The sequence below is a fragment of the Myiozetetes cayanensis genome, unplaced genomic scaffold (genome assembly GCF_022539395.1).
Source record: "Myiozetetes cayanensis isolate MyiCay16 unplaced genomic scaffold, myiCay2020 scf5-8, whole genome shotgun sequence".
Lineage (NCBI taxonomy): Eukaryota > Metazoa > Chordata > Aves > Passeriformes > Tyrannidae > Myiozetetes > Myiozetetes cayanensis.
The window spans coordinates 34429109-34449329 of NW_026087742.1; the positions used below are offsets into that span (position 1 = coordinate 34429109).

The 20221-nt window shown below is 38.2% G+C and overlaps 1 protein-coding gene across 1 annotated transcript in view; it reads right to left on the reverse strand.

Annotated features, from left to right (window-relative positions):
• Positions 1-8057: 8057 nt before the first annotated feature.
• GRM5 (glutamate metabotropic receptor 5) overlaps positions 8058-20221 on the reverse strand; it is a 244494-nt gene continuing 232330 nt past the window's right edge. The window contains 1 exon segment of the mRNA XM_050332273.1: positions 8058-15122. Coding sequence (XP_050188230.1) covers positions 14300-15122 — 823 coding nt within the window. The 3' untranslated portion in view covers positions 8058-14299.

Below are 20221 nucleotides of genomic sequence, written 5' to 3' on the forward strand. Positions count from 1 at the left end.
TTTCTCTACTCCATAATGTGTTGTGTGTTTTATTTTGTTTTCCTATCCCTTGGTTTATGACTCTTCATCCTTATGAGGTGAGTTCTAGGAAGAAACAATAGGATTATCTCTGATGTGACAAGACAGTAAAATCCAGAGCTGACAGCCAGCAGCATTCTTGTTCCACATAAAGGATTTTAGACATTTGGAAGTAGGACTCTGCTAGACAGAAGAAGAACAGTACTTAAATAACCATATTCATAAATAAAACCCTAAAAAAGAGCTTTGCAAAAATATTTTTCCTTACAGATTCTTTTTCTTGCAAATACTTTAACCAAGTGGCAGTTGAGATAGGAATTGTAGACATGACAAAGCTAATGTTCTAGTTGTAAGATTTATTGCACTGGGTCAGAAACTTTGCTGGCAGAGCCGAACCTGAATGGGGTTGTGCTGAGGAGGTAGGATGGATGAGAGGGTTTCAGACCTTTTAAGCTGACCATTAAATCCTCCTTATAGCTGAACAAGACTCTTTCTTTTCACGATTCATAGAGATAATTACCTAAATGCCACTGAGGTATGAGGGGTGGTTCACAGCATGTGTTTGGGGTCAGACTTAAATTATCCACCATGGACTGACCTGAGTTTACTGCACTGCATAAAGCACTATCACTGCCTTGTCTTCACTTGGATTTTGCAATTTTAACTACATCAGTGCAAACCAAAATTTTATTATAATTTTTAAAGTGGCAACACAGCTAATGGAGTTAGAAAAGAAGAAGTTACATACCACATATTAGTCATAGGTTTTTCCCCATGTTTTGATTTTTTTTACAGTGGAACAAAAATCTGTTCCTTTTAATAGACTCATTAATTTGGAACTTGGTTCCTCTTTGTCAGCTTATTTTTTGACGTTCCATCATGTTGAATATTTAAAGGCTGACAGGTTTTTCTTTTGTTTTTATGTTTTATTTTGTTTTGTTTTAGTTAAAGTGAATGCTAGAAAGGAATTTGGTTGAAGAAAGGGATTTGCTTTTCTGTTTTTGGGGAGACTGTCATGTACCACTCATCCTGCTGAGTTACCATATTTTGGCTGATGCATAACACACTATGCACCTGCTTTAAGCCTTAAGTTCAGGGAATAATGTTTGAAAGAGTACATTTTACCACACAGTTGATTCAGGAACTCTGTGTGGATTCCAGTGATGAAGAGATCTTGCAAAGAAATGATCTAAACTCCATTATCTTTTCTATCTTTATAATAGAAGCATACTTTAAGTAAGACAAAAATATTAAAATTGAACTAAAACAAGTAAATTGTCCTTTAAAATCTCTACCACATTGCCATAAGGGATCCATTTTTTTGTGTCTCTCTACTCATATAAATATATCTATTACGAAAAGAGAGTCAAAGAATATGGGTATGATTATTCACTCAAAATGCCAAACTGATGTTATAGAAAGTATCAGGGTGGCTTTGAATATCAGAAACCTTATTGTTATCTGACAAGTCTAAATTTACAGCTAACAAACTGAAATGTTTGAAGAACGAAACCATGTCACACAAACCGTAATTACATTTGACCTATTCTGTGGCTTCTGGTTTGATGTCTGGGTGGAGGAAAAAGCCCAGTCTGGTTTCCTTGTTCTGGTAACACGCTTTATCTGTCAGGTGCTGTGGAGTGTGAGCAAACTCACTGTAGAAATACAGCATCAGAGGTATCTGTCTGCTCTGGAAGGAAGTTGTAAGGAGAAAAAGGAAAACAAAAGGGCAATGAACAAAGAGAATATTTTTACTGTTGGCTTGTCTTAAAATAAATAAATAAATGAATAAAAGAGATCAATTCTAGTGTTTGCATAAATGACAAATTTTGAAAACACAAAGTGCTATGAGAAAGACCAGCCCTTGTTATTTGCCGTAGGCTGCATAAAATGCTATCTTGACCAGTTATGTACTAAAACCTCTAGTGCAAAAAGCATATAGTATATAGAAAGAAGTATATGTTTATTATTTAGCCAGTGGGTATTAGGAATTAATAACATATTTTTAACCCAACTAAATACGTTCCCAATGCCTGATAGCTCCACTGAAAACATCATCATCCTTGAGGAGAATGAAATTTAACTGTTAGACTGATGACTGCGGTTTGATTTCCCAGCCACTGCAGCAAAAACTCATTGGGGTGGGTTTAAATACTGTCTTGGAGCTCTTCCCTCTTTCCCATAGGGCAGAAGAAGAGTTAAGATGGCAGAAGGAGAACTAAGACTTGAAATTTGTTAAATTGAGAAAGATTTTGTCCAGATAGTGATCATTCCTTTCATTTTAGACCCAGTTGTATTGAACACTTAGTGTTCTGCCCTGATTTTTTCTGTGTTTTAATTAGAGTAAGCCCTGAAACAGAGAATGTGACTTTATGCCTAGTCTATTCTAGTAAATTTAAGATGAATGGGAATATTTTATGGCACTGAAGTTGATTAGCATGGTGTAGCCTTTGATTATCCTAGGGAACTTATTCTTCCAGAAAACTAGCACTATATTAAAGATAATTGGTGCAGAATAAACCAGTGTATTAGTCAAGAGAAAGTCGAACTCTAGTCAGGAGCTGTATTTCTGTGAACACACAATCTGCAGAAAATTATCCCCTTCAGCAGTTACTGACCAGGAACAGTGCCCTTGCTGATGCACATGGGCTTTTACCAGCTCCAACACAGAGAGCATTCAGCAATAAATTTTGGGTTTACTCACTGGTTAAGTAGTTGTATGGCTGGATTCCCATTCACTTAATTATAACTGGGAATTGGTTCTCTGGGTTTTTGTTTAAAGTGAAAAATAACAAGTACTGGCAGTACTAAGGCAAAATCACCAGGGATTGATTAAAGTAATGCAAGTAAAAAGTTTAATTTGACTTCTAATGGAATTCAGATAGACAACTTTTTAAGGACATTCAAATTCAAGAAAGCAGTAAAAATTATCAAATATAAAAGCTGGGAAAACAAATACTAGTTAACAAAAGGTGCTCATTCTCTGGCAAAATTCTGCTATAGAAACGAGTTAAAAAAAGGTGCATCAGGTGTTACGTTGCCAGTCACCCTGAACACAGCCTCAGACTCTGATCTGTTATACACTCATAAGTCTCATTCACACTCATCATCAGTATTTTCAGTGAAATTATTCAAGATTGATATTGCTGTAATATGAGTCCCTTTTTTTTTCCCTTGTTTGGTAAGACATATGTTTTCCTTCCTTCATCTGACTTCATGTTCCCTCTCAGCCAGTGTTGATCCACTGCTTGTATCTAGCAATCTGTTTTGAATACAGCTGCTGTCAATGCAGTATGAGATGATCAAACACCTCCTGTTGGTTATCATGTTGTGTATTTGTTGTCTGTTTGGGATAGTGAAAAGATAATGAAGAAATTAGAAACTCACTGCCCTGTGGTCTGTCATCAGCAGATAACTGAAGAATAACAGAGGAAAAGGTAATTCCTATATTTTCATGTAATCCATCTCAGCAGCTTCGGACTCTTCTATGGAATCTTGCTGTTTGTTGTTGGAGCAGCAGTGCAACAAAGAAGCCTGGTATTTTGACCTAATGGAGTCATCATTCCAAGCCTCCCAGGACTATTTGGAAGGTAGCTGGGATAAACTGTAAGGGGTATAAGCCAAGACACTCTGTTGTATTGCTTTAAGGCGAAGCTTGGTGAAGCCTGTTGTTTGGTTGAACATTCTCTGACATTTGGTATTCATATATGGGCAGTGTTTCCCATTCTTATCTTACCAAAGACAAATGTGGCAAGTCTACATGTTTTCAACTTTACTGCACTAACTTGATACCAGATTTTACTATCACAATTATCTAACCATCTAGCATCTTTTTGGTCATAAGTAACAAAAACAAAGACTCAGAAGAGGAAACGGGACAAAATAATCTGAATATAATATGGAAATAATGGTATCTCACACAGTTTATAATTGTGCAGGACTTTGGTATGACTGGCATGGAAATTCAGTGACCTCAATAACATCATTAGAGTATTCCTTTCCTGCTCTTTAATGCTTTCCCATCCACAACCTGCTTCATGTCAGTGCGGTACTTCACACTTTTGACTGGTTTACTTTCAGGTGGGCCTCCAGAGTTGTGTTGGTCTTTTAGTTGCTTCCTAAGTTCACAGCCTCATGATTACTCTTCTAATAATATCTCACTCTAATACAGTCTTGAATTTTTGTTTTTGGTATTCTTTTCCTTATTTGTCTTAGTCAATTTATCTCAATATTCTACATGTTACCTTTATACTTTCTACATGCACAGCACATCTGCATTTCATATTTGGCATCAATGGCATTTTATCTGTAAGTTTGTCATTGATACCCAAATTTGGGGCACCTTGTAGTGTTCATCTTCTACTTGGAAGCAAATCTTACCCTTCTAGTCTGAGACTGAGCTTCGTAGAATTCCATGTCCTCTTGGCATCTTCCTCTCCAGGTTCATCAGTAATGTGTCTATATAGTTAGATAAATGTAAGTCTAAAGTGATTCTTAAGCTCAGATTCAACTGGCATCCTTGTTGCATACACACATGTTTAAGAGTATTCATAATTGAAGCTCTGGAGTGCCTCAGGAGTGGCTCAGAGCAGAAGGGGATCAGTAGAGAAGAGCCATGTTCTGGGAATTACTCTCATGAGGGCCAAGGGCCGTGGAGCAACCTGTGGAGTGAATAACACACAGCATCAATCTTGTGACAAGCACTTGAGCCTCCTCTTCGCTTTAATCAAACAAGCACAAATCTGAAGTCTCACTCTTTTCATATCCATGTGTACGGATGGGTTGGAGGGGGAACCTTCAGGACCTGAGTGTTAGACCATTCCCTGAAGGTGAATGCTTCCCCACCCTGCCCCAGAGCACGCGGCCCTGTGAACCCGTAAGGAGCTCACACAGACCATGCAGAGGGATGGACGAAAGAGGAGTTTATTGTGGGGATGGGGGTTTATAAGGCTTTTAGGGGGATTAAAAAAGAACCAATTACAGTCTCAGGATCTTACAGAAAAAAACAATCAGGTAAAGAGTTAATAGCCAATAGGAAAGGGTTAACAAAGGCCAATGAGAAGACCTCAGGATATCTTCCCAGGACATTCCTGCATGGGAGATAAGAGTTCTTTGCAGGGGGTGTTGGTAAGAAGAAGCAGTGACTTTACAGAAATACAAAAGGCCATTTTAAGATATGTTTAAACAACATTAAAACCTTCTGTTTCTATAACATTTGAGCTGTTTTCTTCTTTTTCTTCACCAATCCATCTTTGACAGGACTTTTTCCATCCTACATATGGTAAATCCATTGCCACACATGTGAACCTATTTCAAGCATCGGAACAGGCTTCCCAGGATGTGGTGCAGTCACCCTTTGGAAATGTTCAAAAAACATGTAGATGTCCTGCAAAGGGACAAGGTTTAGCAGTGGACTTGGCAGTGCTGGGTTAGCATTTGGACTTGATGATCTTAGAGGTCTTTTGCAACTTAAACAATTCTGTGATTCTATGATATATATGTTCACAACATGTGTGAGAAAGCCCAGGCAACACTAAACAGTGAGGCTTTTGATTTCCTGATCCTTGATAAGCAATTCAATGTGGTAGGTTACGTGGAGGTAAGTTTTGAATCAACATTAAGCAAAATCATAGTGAACAAGCATGCTGACTGCTTTGTTTTAACCTAAAAAGTTTACTAAATTGTAAGACAAACAAACAAATAAAAGCAGATGGTGGTTTGAAGCTACTTTCCTGAAAAAGTGTAAATAAATTAAAAATGTCTCTGAATATGTGAAAGAAAGCTGATCTAATTATTTTGTGTTCATAAATGTCTCATGCACTCCACTGTGATTTGGTCTTAAACTAATACAATAGGAAAACAAATTTATTAGCTAGCCCCCAAACAGACACAAAGGAAGATTGGCAGTTCTTAGAATTCCAGCCCTTTTCCCAGTGTTTGTCCCTGCTGCAAACAGACGGAGCATGACAGGAGGAGTTCAGCTAAGGAGGGCAATACTGACAGTAAGGCTTCTCTGGTGTCAGATAACATTTATGGACCAAACAGGAAAGAATGATCAGGCTCCACAGAGGCAGAGAACTAAGACTCCAAACTCTTTAAGAAAATGAGTTTTGCTTTTCTTACCACTAACTACCCTGGTATTTTTGAAGGCATACTATGGAACTGAAACCCTCTCCTTTTATATAAACGCTGTTTTGTGATTTAATCTGGAATGGGATTTATCAGCTTATTAGTTTCTGAAGGTCATCATACTGTAGGTGATAACAGAAATTCAGCAGAAACACAGCTGAGAGATGGTCATGGACAATGGAATAAATTAATTTTTCTTGCAAATGGAACAAATTTGATATAGTGTTTCAGAAACTGCTTTAAAAATATTCTGCAATAAAACAAGGTATTGCACATCATTTTCAAAATCTTGGTCTCTAATATGTAATGTGATTGCAATGGTTTTTTTGCTAAAATATTCTTCACCCAAAGCAGTGTATTTCACTGAAACAACTGCTGTGGATTTCTGTGCTGAAAGAATTTACTTTGGAATGTGGACTTTTAGGTGGTTTAAAGACATGATGTGAATTCACATTGTTTTTAGCTGGAGATGGGCACTTCACCTACCATTGTGTTATGAATTAATCCCCTTAATTTGTCAACAACAAATGATTTTGTTTGGTTGTTTTTTGTTTTTTTTGTTTTGTTTTGGTTTTGGTTTTTTGTGTGTGTGTTTTCTTGTTTGTTTGGTTTGGGTGTTTTGCTGTTGTTTTTGGTTTTGGTTTCCTTTGGTGGGTTTTTAAATTGTTTTTATCTGATTGTGGGTTTTTTGGGCAAGTGAGATTTCAATTCCCCCCCCCCTTTTAGTAGGGAAAGTAAAACAAAATCTGTTGGCTGGAAACAGAATGTAGCCAGACTTGAAATAGGGCATTGACTCCTAGAGGTTACAATGGCAGAGTACTAGAAATCAAATTATTCTATGATATAGAACATTTTCTCCTTTTTTTTTTTTTTTTGAAATTCAAGATCAGATGAGAACCTGCAATGATAGGAGTAAAGTACTTCCTTACAACATCTGTAAAAATAATGTTTTGGCATGTGAATTCTCAGTTGAACAGCTTTGTTTTCTGTTGTTCAAGACTAGATTATTATGCTATCTCCTCCAACCTGAAAATCCATAGACAACTCATCCATGAGATTGTGTTTGCTTCAAAAGAGAAAGATCAAACTATACCCGGGGGTATGCAACCATGATACCATTAATGTTAAGTTAATCCTTTAAAATAACAGAGAGAGAGAAAGAGAGAGAGAAAGGCTATAATTGAAGAGTTTGTGCGTAGGCACACCTGGTTTGCAGAAAAATTCACTGAGAAGACAGCTGTAAGTGTTTCACAGAAAAAAGATCCAGTGTTCAGTCATATCACAGATTTTTTTTAATACTGTTCAAAAACACCAACTATAACATGATGTAGACAATTGAGAAACAAGCAAGTGTATTCTTAAATGCTAAAATAAATTACATTTGTACAGGTAGAAAGCAAAACCAAAGCTGATAAAAATGTTAAATTTTATGAAAAATCATTTTCAGTTCACATCAAAATAATAACTTTACATTCTCTATTTTTAATAGTATAAGCAGCAACAACATAAAAAAGAACAAACGCTCACAGAATGTTTGAAACTGGTTCTTCATAAGTTATTAGCAAATTAAAAAAAAAATAATTACAAGCACTTATAGCCCACACAGATCTTTTGGAATTGGCACCGTCTCTCTAAAACATCTATATTCTATATAGATTTCTAATTACAAATACCACCAGCAGCTGCCATATAATCCTATTAGTACATGTAATATACATAGTATATTTGTTCCCATTTGGCAGATCAGAGTGACTTAATGAATATTATTTGTTAGTACTGTCATTACTCAGATGAGACAAAACCAGCCATATATATACCAATTAATTCCTCAGATGAATTTTTTACTTACCTTTATGCTTCACTGGTCTGTATCTCTTTTCCTTTTCCTGGTATAAAATTGTAAGTGGCTATTGCAGAGGTTTGAATAGAGGATATAAAAATAAACCACTGCAAAAAAAGTGATTTTGGGTGACTCAGCTGATGTCTTTACTAAGTGAAGTGCCCAGTGGAATGGGTAGCAGATGAATGATTTTCTTATTCATGAAGAGTATTGACTTTTTTTTATGAGATTCATGAAACTCCCAGAAAACTGTGACCTGCTTCTTACTTTTGGACACATTCTCTTGCATCCTTTAACACATATGTTAAGTTAGAGGATGATTTTCCCACTGAGGTACCAGATAGACTAGCAATGATAAAGAAGTATTGTAGGAAGGTACTGTTCACCAAGCCTAGTTTCAGGAATGAAACTAGTAAAATCCATCTGCTGTTTGATTCAAAAGAAAGCGGGAAGAACATCCTGTCATTATCATTCTTTGCAGAACAAGTAGCCAAAATCTAGACTTCATTGGCTATTATCCAACTTTGATTTCCTTTAGATGGATGTTAATCTGGAGTGAGTCCCTTGACCTCAATAGATTAGAAGCCAATGCCAGCAAAGGACTTCAGCCCTTAGTTATACAGTGTAATACATAGTTTTTTGGCTCTAGTGTGGGGGTCAGAACCCTTTGTTAAATGTCTAACCTTACTGTGGAGTTTGTGAGGAGAGTTAGGTGCCCAATAAAACAACACAACAAGGAAGGAGATGTCCAGGATTACCCTACTTGAATCAACATGGAAATGCAATGAACAGAAAATGCTAATTTTCCACTGGGATCAATTTTTGGACAGCACTATACTTTTTGTTTCAAAGATGAGTTTCCTTTGTATAAGATGGCTGGAGGAAAATGAAAGGGGTCCCTTTTTCTGCAGTCTCAGAGAATTCGGGACCCCAAGTTTAATTCCTTCACCTATCCAAGAAGGCTCAGTGTCTCCTTTCCATGAAAGCGTCTAAGAACTCCAGATGGCAGACAAGATGGTTGCAGACAGAGTTATGTAAGGGCACATCCTCCCCTCCTGTCACTAAAACACTTCTCAGGAAACATTTTTTTCTAGCCAATACATAGCACAGACAAAAGGTTGTCTCCACTTCTTTGGAGTTAAAATACTCACCTGGTCCCTGTTACAGAAATTTTTTTAAGTATTTTATATTAAATGGTCACATGTGATCATTAATTATACCAAGTGTATGTCCTATCAGGTTGCACAGTAGCTGTTCCTTTTCTAGTGCAAGGCTCTTAAATTTTGTTTCTATCATGTAAAATGACCTTAGTGAGATGAACAGAGGATATTTCAAAACTGAGTCATTAGAGCACTGTCCAGCCAGGAGGAAGATTTCATCACCTCCAACAATGGTAGGGACTGAATTCAGGTCACTTGCCTACTACCTGACTATTCTAACCTTAAAGGTGTCATAAAAACAGCAGCATAATCAGACCCACAACCTTAAAACAAAGGATGATTTCTACTCCATTTTGTAGGGAATATGATCCTGATGTCTAAGTACTGTGCATTCTGTGTGCAGTATGGCATACACAGCGATTTAACCAAGAAACCAGTGTTTTCTGCATTCCTGATGGGTTTTAGCATGAATTATGTACAAAGATATGTGTGAAGATGAGGGTACTTCTGAGCATACGCAGACATACAATGCTTGATGCCCAAGTAAGGTGGCAGTTGAATAGTGGCTTTGAAGTTGAGTTTTAAATGTAGGCATTAAGTTCTAATGAAATCCTAACATGAGGCACCAAACTCCTTTTCTTTTTTAGTCAGCCCTGACACTGGTCTCCAATACACTAAAAAAATCATGGTCACATTATTAATCCTCAGCATAGTGCTCTTATTTCCCTAAGGAACCAACTTTTTAGCATGCTGGCTGTTTCTGTCATCTTTTTTCCTCTCACCTCATAAATGATTTTCTTGTTCATGAAGCAGTATTAAGCAGAATAGTAAGGTTGCACACTTTCCTTTACAGTCCTTACACCCACAGCTATGCAGTCTTTCAATTTTGGTCTGGCACACTCTAATGAAAACATTCCCAGGGGAACTCTGCTATCATCCAGAGGCAGAATCATGGATTGGCCTACACATTTACTCTCTCTGTAGATCTTATTCTCCCAGTTTTGATTAAAAGCTTTCCTTTTGCAAACACAGCAACTGAATAAACATCCAAGCAAAGTAACATAACTGTTTTTTTTTCTTTTAAATCTTTTAACAGTTATTTTTTAATTAGCATTTAGCTTCTAACTCACTTTTCTGGCTGGAAATCAATGGAAGAAACCAGTACCTTGTGATCAGCTAGGCTCCCATGAAACATCAGCAAGGGATTTGTGGACTGTGGTCTAAAAATATCTGGTCTAAAGTATCTGTATGAGTCTAGGCACCAAATGTTCAGATAGAAGTACGAGGAAGCACATCTCCAAAGTCATGCAATTATTCTTCAGACCCAATTTAAAAATGCAATTCTTCTTCAGTATTGCAAAGCTTTTTTTCCCAACTGGGCTGCCAGAGTGATTCACTTTATTTCAAAGCACAGATCTAGAGGTGGTTACACCCTCATTCTTCAGGGTTGGCCTCAAGCACAAAAGAAATAAATGATTTTTTGAGGTCCCTGTGGTCAAGAATGACAACTCCTTTTAAGTTTCAACTCCTTTAATTCTGTTTCTGGCAGCAGCACTAAATTGGAAGGCAAATTCAAGCCATTCAGTTGGTACTTGCACATTCTTTAGTTAGATTAGAAAGTATTCATGATCGTAACTTTTGCATTTATGCCTGAAAAACCATACCGTTTTATCTTAATGTCCTAAACAGGGACTAGCGTACAAAGAGCATAGTGAAATCATGATGTCTGTCATTCATAATTTTCTTTTCTCTTATGTCATACCCACTGGCTTCTCTCAAGGAACTTTCCAGTCTTGCAAATCTCCCTCTGGGCTCCTTTGAATTACTACTACAGGCATTACACTTTTGTCACCTTATTCTCCAAAATCCCTTTTCTCCCTCTGTTGAAATCCAAACACCTCATAGAAGATGATGTTGGTGTATTCCAGGCTGCACAATTAGATTTATTGTGCCTTATTTAAATGCCACTATTTTTCATTAAAAATAGACTGACTCCAAGAGGGTACTATCTCAGCAAGGTCCATCCATGGTTCCTTGTGCAACTAAGATTTCTGCTGTGGTTGATAGATATGCAAAAGACGCATGACTCCTCCCAAAATGAGAGTGGGCAAAAGTGTTTAAAATTTGGATTGTGTAACATTATGGTTTTAGGCCTCTAAACCATGCATTCAGGTGTTAGACTGGGGTGTTTGTGTGTTTGGGGGCATGGTGCATCTGTATACCTATATCATCTTGGCAATATATATGAAAGTTGTCAGGAAGCTCTGAGCAAGGCCAGGATGGTTCAGAATTGCAGTTTGGGAGCAGAAGAGGTATATTTATGCTGAGTTTGACAGTTTATATTTCTCACTCCTTTTTTTTAAATTTTATATTTAAGAAAAGGTTTTTATGTTTGTCTGTATAATCCTTATTTCCACTGCTGATTATTTCACGTTGCAGTGAAACCCACTAATTTTAGCGAGAATACATTAACATTAATTGTTCACCACTATAAAAAAAGACTACAGAAATGGGGACCTAAAATACTAGGGTAAGATCAAGACGGAGAATGTTCTTGTAAGGACGTTGGTCAACAGTTTAATGTATAAGAGAACAGGTAGTAATAGAATCCCTTTGAAATTAACATTAACTATCTCAGGACACTCTGTTTGTATCAAAACAATATTGCACTGATGGGAGACATATATTATCATATAAGTATTCCACAAACAACATTTAAGTGGTCTAGTCTCCCTAAATGAGAATGTTTGTGTCACAGACTGATTGGACATGCTCTTCCCTTTAGATGTGGGTTGTAACCAGTGACAGAAGATTCTTTCTCCTAAAGACATGGGCAGCTAGGGGATGATGAGACATGCTAGTTTTGTGAACCAAGAGGGCAGAACTGAGCTCTAGTCTGGAAACCATAGAGCTGCACAGAACTGAGTCTGTGCTAAGCAGTCATGGGAGGCAAAAGCTACACATAAGCAACAGGGACCTACAGTCATGACTTAGTGTATCAATTTGCCTTCTGGAGTAGAGCTGTTTTGTGACCTGCCTGTTCATGCTATAGGCATAGCTAATAAACAACTGTACCTGGAAAAATAAGCATGCCCAGACTGCAATTGGATAACACTGCCTTGCTCAGGATGCACAGTGTCACTGAGTATCTCTCTGAGGTGCTGGTTTGGATTCAGTCATCTGTTACTTTTCTATTTTAAATGTTGTTGAGCAGCAAATTGGGGTGCAACACATAATAGAGAAATAAGCATCCCAAAGGAATAGAAAATAATCTTTGCTAAAGTATGTGAATGTGCTTTCATCTTTTGCTTGTTTGATCAAATATTTATTATTTTGGACATAGGGGAGGAAAAGGAGGTATGAATTCTGATTACAAAATATTCATTATCTTTGAAGAAATAAGATCTAAAAGGTTTTGAAAATGAAGCATAGCAGCCTTATTTCAAGGCTCCCTTCCTTGAAGCTGTCTTCTGTATAAGGCTACATCAATTCAACTTTGAATTGAAGTACATCACTCACCACTTCATATTACCCTTAAATAAAATAAAACAAATCCATAAAAGTTTGGCACCTGAGGACAGCTATGTCATGAAGAAGAGAGCCAATACAGTGTGCGTTTAGGGTCTGACTTAAAAGTTCTATGTAACTACACCTATCAAAAATTATTTAGCTACTATTCAAACTTTTAAAACTCTTCCCTGCCTGTATTAAAAAAGTGCTGTGACAGTATGAAGTGCACTAAACTGTACTACCTTGATATAGGAAAAAAATATGAGGAATCCCCTTCCTTATTCTGAGTTGTTAAGAAACAAAGACTGTTGATTCGTATCTCATTAGGTCTTCTCTGCTTTAACCTTAACTCTGTATTGCTTTGAAAGTATTTTTTTTTTGTCACAGTTCATAGCTGCAGTACATCAGCAGCTAAATAAGTTCAAAATTGTTGCTTATTAAAGAGTAGCTAAATCACCTCTAAGCAGACTTTGACACGGGTCATTTTTCCCTATATATATTAATTATGATTATGACAACCTTTTCACTGACTGTAAGCATTCATCATAATCCATATTGGTCTCCCAGAATTCTGTCATTCAAAGTATGAAGAAAATCCTTAGGGTGTTTACCTGTTCCTTACAAGCAAAGATTATGGGAATCTGAATAAGTATTTTAACTGGTAATGTTAGCATAAGAACATCCATAAAAATGTATTAGTTTCAGTAGGGAGTGCAGCTATAATATAGCTCAGTAGTGCTGCTAGAAAGAGAATATTCATCTCAACAACTTGCCCTGATAAGGGAATTACAAAACAGTACTCCAGAAAATATTTTTTGCTACTTCATTATTAGTTGGCAACATGGTGAAATAGTCAGGAAATCTTCCTTGTGTTTTGTTGTTGTGAAGGTGAATCCAATGTTAACAAATCGAACTTTTGATACTGATAGAAGAGAATTTCATAAACAAACGTGTAGGTAGAGAAGTCACTTGTAAAGCCCTCCATATTGCAGTCACTCACTGCAAAGCCTCAGCTTAGTGTTATCCAAGTGTAAGGTATCACAGACACAATATTCTTCAGCAAAAAGTTTCATAGTTATTGAACATACATTACTGCTTGTTGAGATCTTCATAGAAAAAAAAAAAAGGAAAGAAAGCTTGACAGGTTGGTCCCAGATTTGAGTCTGTTAGAAAATGTACATTCAATGTTTGGTCTTCTATTCTTGATAAAAGATCAAGGTTCACTTCTGGGTAAGGAATCAGAGTAAACAAACAAACCATTGTACAGTTGTTTACAATCTAGTTTCCCTCCCACCCTACCCCGTATATTGTACACACAGTTCATTGTAATACTAAAGCAAAGCACTTGGTATGTAACTGGATTAACAGACTCCTTATAAGCCCTCAAAAGTAGATTCAGTGTTTCTGAAAAGCCCATGTTTTTTTAAGGCCACGATAATCTGCCAAGAGTCATTTTGTCTTTAAATCAGCATAATTAATCTGATGTTTCCACTTCTCAAATAATTCCTCTTCTTCCCCTCCATTTCTCACGAGATGACCCAATGCCTCTCTATCTGCGTAAACACTGGAGATCTTGAAGGCTTGGCTGTTCCCTCGCTACTTCTTTATAGCTGTTGAGATCCAATGTTGTCTTGAATTACATTCACAGCGAAGAAGAACTTTGAGTATAATCTCTGATGAGGAGTGTGTCATATTTGGGAGAGGACGGGATACAGAGAGCTGATTCAGAAACTGGAGAGCTGGGAGATGCACTTCCAGAATCAATGGAGTCTCTAAAAGGAGAAGGAGGAGTTAAAGCTACCAACTCCTCCAGGTCTTGCTTGGCTGACGGGGTCTCTGAAGTGCCTTCTTTGACGCTGTCATTTGAAGGTTTCCTACCAGACTGTGAAGCGCCATTGACTTCAATGGCGGGAAGCGGTTGGATCTCTGCAAGCGTGGTCATTGTTGTAGGGAGCTGGATTTCCCGCGGAATCAGGTATGAAGAGCAGAGAGGAGCAGCCACCATTGTCCCTGGAGTAGCTGTCGAAAGCATCATAGAGTTCAGCTCACTGATATTGGCTGTAAAGCGAGTAACCACACTACTGATCTGCTCCATGAGGGAGCCTTGAGAGGAGCTACTTCGCTGCGGAGGTTCTGACTGGAAGGTGGGGGCATCGTCTTCTGTTCGGCTAACGGAGGCAGTTCTGTGGCTCAAAGTGCTGATGGGTGAGGGAGTCTGCGGCCGGTACTGAGCTGGGTATTGCTCTTCAGCTTCCGAAACGTCGTAAAGTGTTTTGGCACTAGCCTCAGGAAATGTAGCGCTGCTACTGGGTCGGCTACTATCTGTGCTTTTAGAAAAAGGCTTGATCACTGCAGTTTGATTGGGGTTCTCTTTTTTGTTGATATGGACTGACAACCGCTGCCAAAGGTGTGCTCCTCGGCTGCTTTTCTCGTTCTGGGCCCAGGAAACTGATTTCCCATTAGAGCTGTAAACAGAAATAAGATGGTAACTTGCATCAAAGTTAAAAATACAATGACTGTACCTATACCATGGGTATATTGTATCTCAGAGCTTATATTCATCTTAAAGCTGACTGTAATTTCATCTATATCTATATCTATCAATTGCAATATATTTATATCTATAATTTATACTTATACGTCCTAGGAAAACAAGCAGTGTGCCAGCTCATTTCACAGGCCATGTTTGTGCATCCAGCCATGACCTGTTCTGTGCTAGTTCATGGCCACCATTGACCCCTCTGCTGTGGCCCCTGGGACATGGGAAATGTCCATCTTGGAGGAGGGAGAAGCTTGATGGCTTCCCTTCTGTTGAATTGGTGTCAGAGAGGCTGTGATACTGAGGGATGCATGGAGGAGTGAAGGATAATGAAATGCTTGAGGAATAATTGAGAGACCTGAATTAACTGGGGGCAGGTATGTAGGCTGGTCTGGGAGCATTCAGTGGTAAGGAGCTTGGTGTAAGTTTGGGCTGCGCACTCCAGGTATGGGGCAGGGATTCTAGATTGGGAGATGGAGAAGAGCAACCTGTTATGGATGGGAAAAAAACCCAAAACTCTTTATATCCCACTACCACTACTTGGAAGTACAGGAGTAATAACACAGAAAGGGGCTATACTGGCTGTAGGTGGAGACCTACTTCTGATGAGTGACTTCGTCTTTGAGGCACTTGGTAAATTAGCTGCCACTAGATAAAAGAAATAATTTACTTTTTTTTTAGTTGCAGGTCAGCTCAGACAATGAAACTATGTTCCTAGTAGGAAAGAAATACTGGACAAACTATACAAGCAGCTCCTCATGGTGACCTGAGTTTGGAGACAGTAATAAATGTTTTGCTCCACTTTTCTGAAAAATGAGTCCTCTTAGGGTAAATTCTCTTCAGATCCCATCATACTCTACTCTTTATCAAAGTTGCTTATTTTTCTCCTCTTGCTACCTAAAAAAAGCCAGCTATGGCACTTGTATACACATAGAATGAAATGTCTCATTCCTTTTACATTTTCCTCAGGCTGATGAGCAGGTGTTTGCACATATATTAACCTATAGTTCTTGGGATTAAGGAAGACCTTTAGAAATATTTCTTAGCTGAAACAGACAATGACTGTGAAGTGACATCAACAGGAAAAACAGTATCCACATGCAAATAAAAAAGGTTTATGTATAAAATGCAACAGATTTTCAGATAATTCGATTTTACTTCAGTTTCCAAAACGTTTGCTATAGTCACTGAGGATTTTTGAAAAGACAACAATATTGGAAACCCTGTCAGATTATCACAGATTTGTTTTTTGTTTGCAATAGATATACTCACATTAGTCTGCAGCGTAACAGTTTTTAAAGCATATAGTTTACTAAACACAGATGACTTTATATCAGCTTTCATGTGGAGGCTTACCTCAAACTATCAGTTTAATAGCTCTTGCAGTCATCTAAAAGAAAAGTTGTGTGCTGATTGTAAACAAAACCTTCTTCTGACTTTACATCCATGATTACAATACATGAAATTACGATGGATCATGTAACACAACATATGCCAACAGCTTTCCCCTTCAAAAGCAGCATGACAGAATCCAGTAGACAAACACAATGTAAACCAATGAGTACTTTAGGAGAGGGTAGACTGGGAGATGATCTGTATAAGTACATAAGGGTCACCAGGATGTTATCTGGATCTTGGAAGTTGACTGTTAGGCCCCTATCCCCAAAATACCAGGCAAAACAGCTGATGGATTGTAACTTGCAGCTGAGACAATCCCTTCCTTCTTCTGTACCAAAATCAGAGCAAGAAGGAAAAGCAAAATCTGATTTGTAGCACTGCTCACTTTGATTCTTTGGATCTCTGTAGATGCTGTCCTAGACTGAACAGGAGCTGACACTAATGTCTTGAAGAGGAAAACTCTTTCCTCTGAGAATTGTATCCTTCTCTCCCAGGAACTTGATGGGTGTTGAGAATTGTTTGAGAGCCCTGGCTCCTTGGTTGTGCTGAGTCCTGAGCTCAGTGGAAGCTCAGTGCCAGCAGCAGGAACAGAATTTGGATCATTTGGCAGATGAGATCTTGCCTCTAGGTCTGGTATAATGACCATGAGACCTTGTCCCAGCTGCAGCTGAATTGAGCTGGACCAAGAGGCAGACTGATCGGGCACTTGTAATTTTGATCAGGCAGAAAGAGAGGGCCTAGTTCCAGTACCAGTGTCCTCTTGGTGAGGTCTTAGAGGGATCTGTGACAGGCATGCCTGCCACAGCAGTGAAATAAATGCCATTAACATGAAGGATGTTTGCCCAAAGAAAGAGGTATATTCTAGCACCTCTCCTGACTTCAAGCACTGGCTTAGTGGAGATGTTTCAAACTCTACAGCTTTAAGTATGCACATGAGCACTGAACGCATATAGACATTTTCATTGACTGAAGGTCAGATTTTAAGAATTTGTGAAGGGAACATGTTACTTCCTCGCTGGTCACAGTTGAAGAGACAATCATTAAGGAGTGCTATGAGGCTAAAGAGCCTGGGGAAAGGAAAAGGATGAAACCTGAGGTTTGCCTTTGGCAAAGGCAGCTGACAGTTAAATCTTCAGTGGAGCAAGTCACCAACCTCCCTGAATCTCAGTTTGGTTTTGGGTCAGTCTTGGCTGAAGCGTTCCTTCTCTGCCTTTGCACTGTACCCAAGAGTAATCAAGCTCTCATGGAGATCCTAGGACTCTGAAGGAGACCCAGTGGCTGTTTGATATAAAAAAAAAAATAATGGCCAGTCTTCGCGAGCGAAGATCCGGGGAAGGTCTTTACACCTTCCAGCCTGCGCATTGGATTTTTTAGGTGAGACACAGTGTGCGCGGAACTGAGCCCACCCTTTAATCCTAAGGTTCATCTGCCGGGGCCAAGCGAGCTTGGACGGTGGCAGTGAGGTCCTTAGGACGTAGGTGGGTTGCCTTTAAGGGCTAACGAGCCCCACCTGCCCGGGAGTGGCCCTGACCGGGAATCGAACCCGGGTCTCCGCGAAAAAAGACTAGTCAAGTGCAGCAGTGGGTGTGGAGAAAGAACAAAGAAATCTGTAACTGACTGTGATCAATTATAAATACCACTGCCATCGGACCAGCCAACTGCCATCGTTATAAATGATATAAATGATATAAATGATATAAATGTTGTGCAAAAACCCGAAAGACTTGACCATTATTCATTGCAAATTCCTTGATATTAAAAACTGAATAGGAAACAAGTACCATTCACTGAAAGTGTTGTCAGGCATGGGAAAAGGCTTCCCAAGGAAGTAGTAGAATCAGCATCCCTGGAAGTGTTCAAAACTTGTGGATGTGACACTTGGGTAAATGGGTTAGCGGTGAACATGGCGATGCTGGGTTAACATTTGCATTCAGTGATCTCAGAGGTCTTTTCCAACCTTTATGATTTCATGATTTATTAGTAAGGAACGAATCCTATAGATAAAATCCTAATAGTCTGCTCAGCAATAGTAGGAATTGTTATGTCAGAAATGTATCATCCGCTTTATCATGTCAGACCTACTTACTACAAAATCAACACTGGGCTAAAGCGTGCAATCCTTTGTCACCTCTGTGAAAGGATCACCACTTGGTTATAGATGAATTGCAGTGATAATACTTAAGGAACCTGCTCTAACCACATATTGCTACTCTGTCAGGTTAACTGGAAACGACTGCAATGCACACAATTTAAAAACAGAGAAATAAAGATGGATCAGAGACATGACTAGGATGACTAGACATGACTAGGACTAAGATGTCTAGCAATGAAATTATTTACATTTACTATGCCCAGGTCTGCCTTGACTCCTCAATGATGGGAAACTTTACATCATGTAATTCTAGAGTTTCCTTTAAAAAGGTTTTAACTCCTTCATTTAAGACCAGAATTACACTTTTGAACTCCCAAAGGAATTCAAGCGCCAAGTGTGCCTGCATGCACATTTTTCTTCCTTCCTCTCCTTTTCTGCTGGTACATGGTGTAGAATAGAGCAGAGCAGAGCAGAGAGCAGCAAATTCCAATCAGTGACACCAAAATGTTAGGAAATTTTTTTGATCAACAAAGCCTTTTGCAGCACTTTTTTTTTTTTTTTTTAATTTCTTTCACTATAGGTTAATTAGGTTCAGCTTCATGCACAAGAGGGGTTTCCTCAGAAAAAAAACATACTATTTTTTTCTCCAGTCTCTTTATTAAAAGCTGCTTTGATTTTGATTTTTGCCTGGTGTTTTCCCAGCCTGCTAGACCTACCATGATATAATATGTATAAGAAATGAAATTGGAATAAATGAGAGAGCTTTTGAAGTATCTGATACTTTAAATATTTCTCCTACAGTTGTCCACCTCATGACAGAATAGCAATTAGTATTGTTTCTCATTTTCTTCCCTGACTTAATCTTTTTAGATATACTTGAGATTTGTCTTTAGGGCTTTGTTCTGTATTCATAAGAGATATTAACTGCTTTTTATCCACTTAGGTGTAAAAAATATATTCCCCTCCCTTTACACATGTGGGGTTTTTAACTGTCTAGAATAGATTACGATTCCTTTTGTTTTGGCTGCTGTAGCAGTAATTTTGTATTACTAAATGTAGTAGTACAGTGTAGTAGTATCTTTCCTCTATGGTATGATTACCTATGAGACGGTGCATTGCTCTGCCACCAGCATTTTTTAGCTGGATGCTAGTAAAGCAAATGTATTTTGTGAGGTCCTTCAAAATGCAGAAGAAATTAAAAACAGGAAGAGAAGTACAGAGACAGCAGCTTAAAACTCTCATATTTTAGCAAGGATGCCATTCTCATTAATTACCTGGAGTTGCTAAATTTAATTCTGATTATGAGACCCTAGGGACTTGTACTGGGGAGAGTTACTGAAAGCGTATGTAAATTGAAAATAAGTCACTTATTCTCTTGTTGATATCTTTAACTGAAATAGGAAAATCAGCTTAAAATTATGGAATTCATTAGTTTTTAAGAGAGCTTAGATGCATAGCAACATAGTATTATTCAGCAGTAGAATCTGGAATGCAAGGGTAATCATTAGAGATTAATACAAAAGTTTAAGGGAATT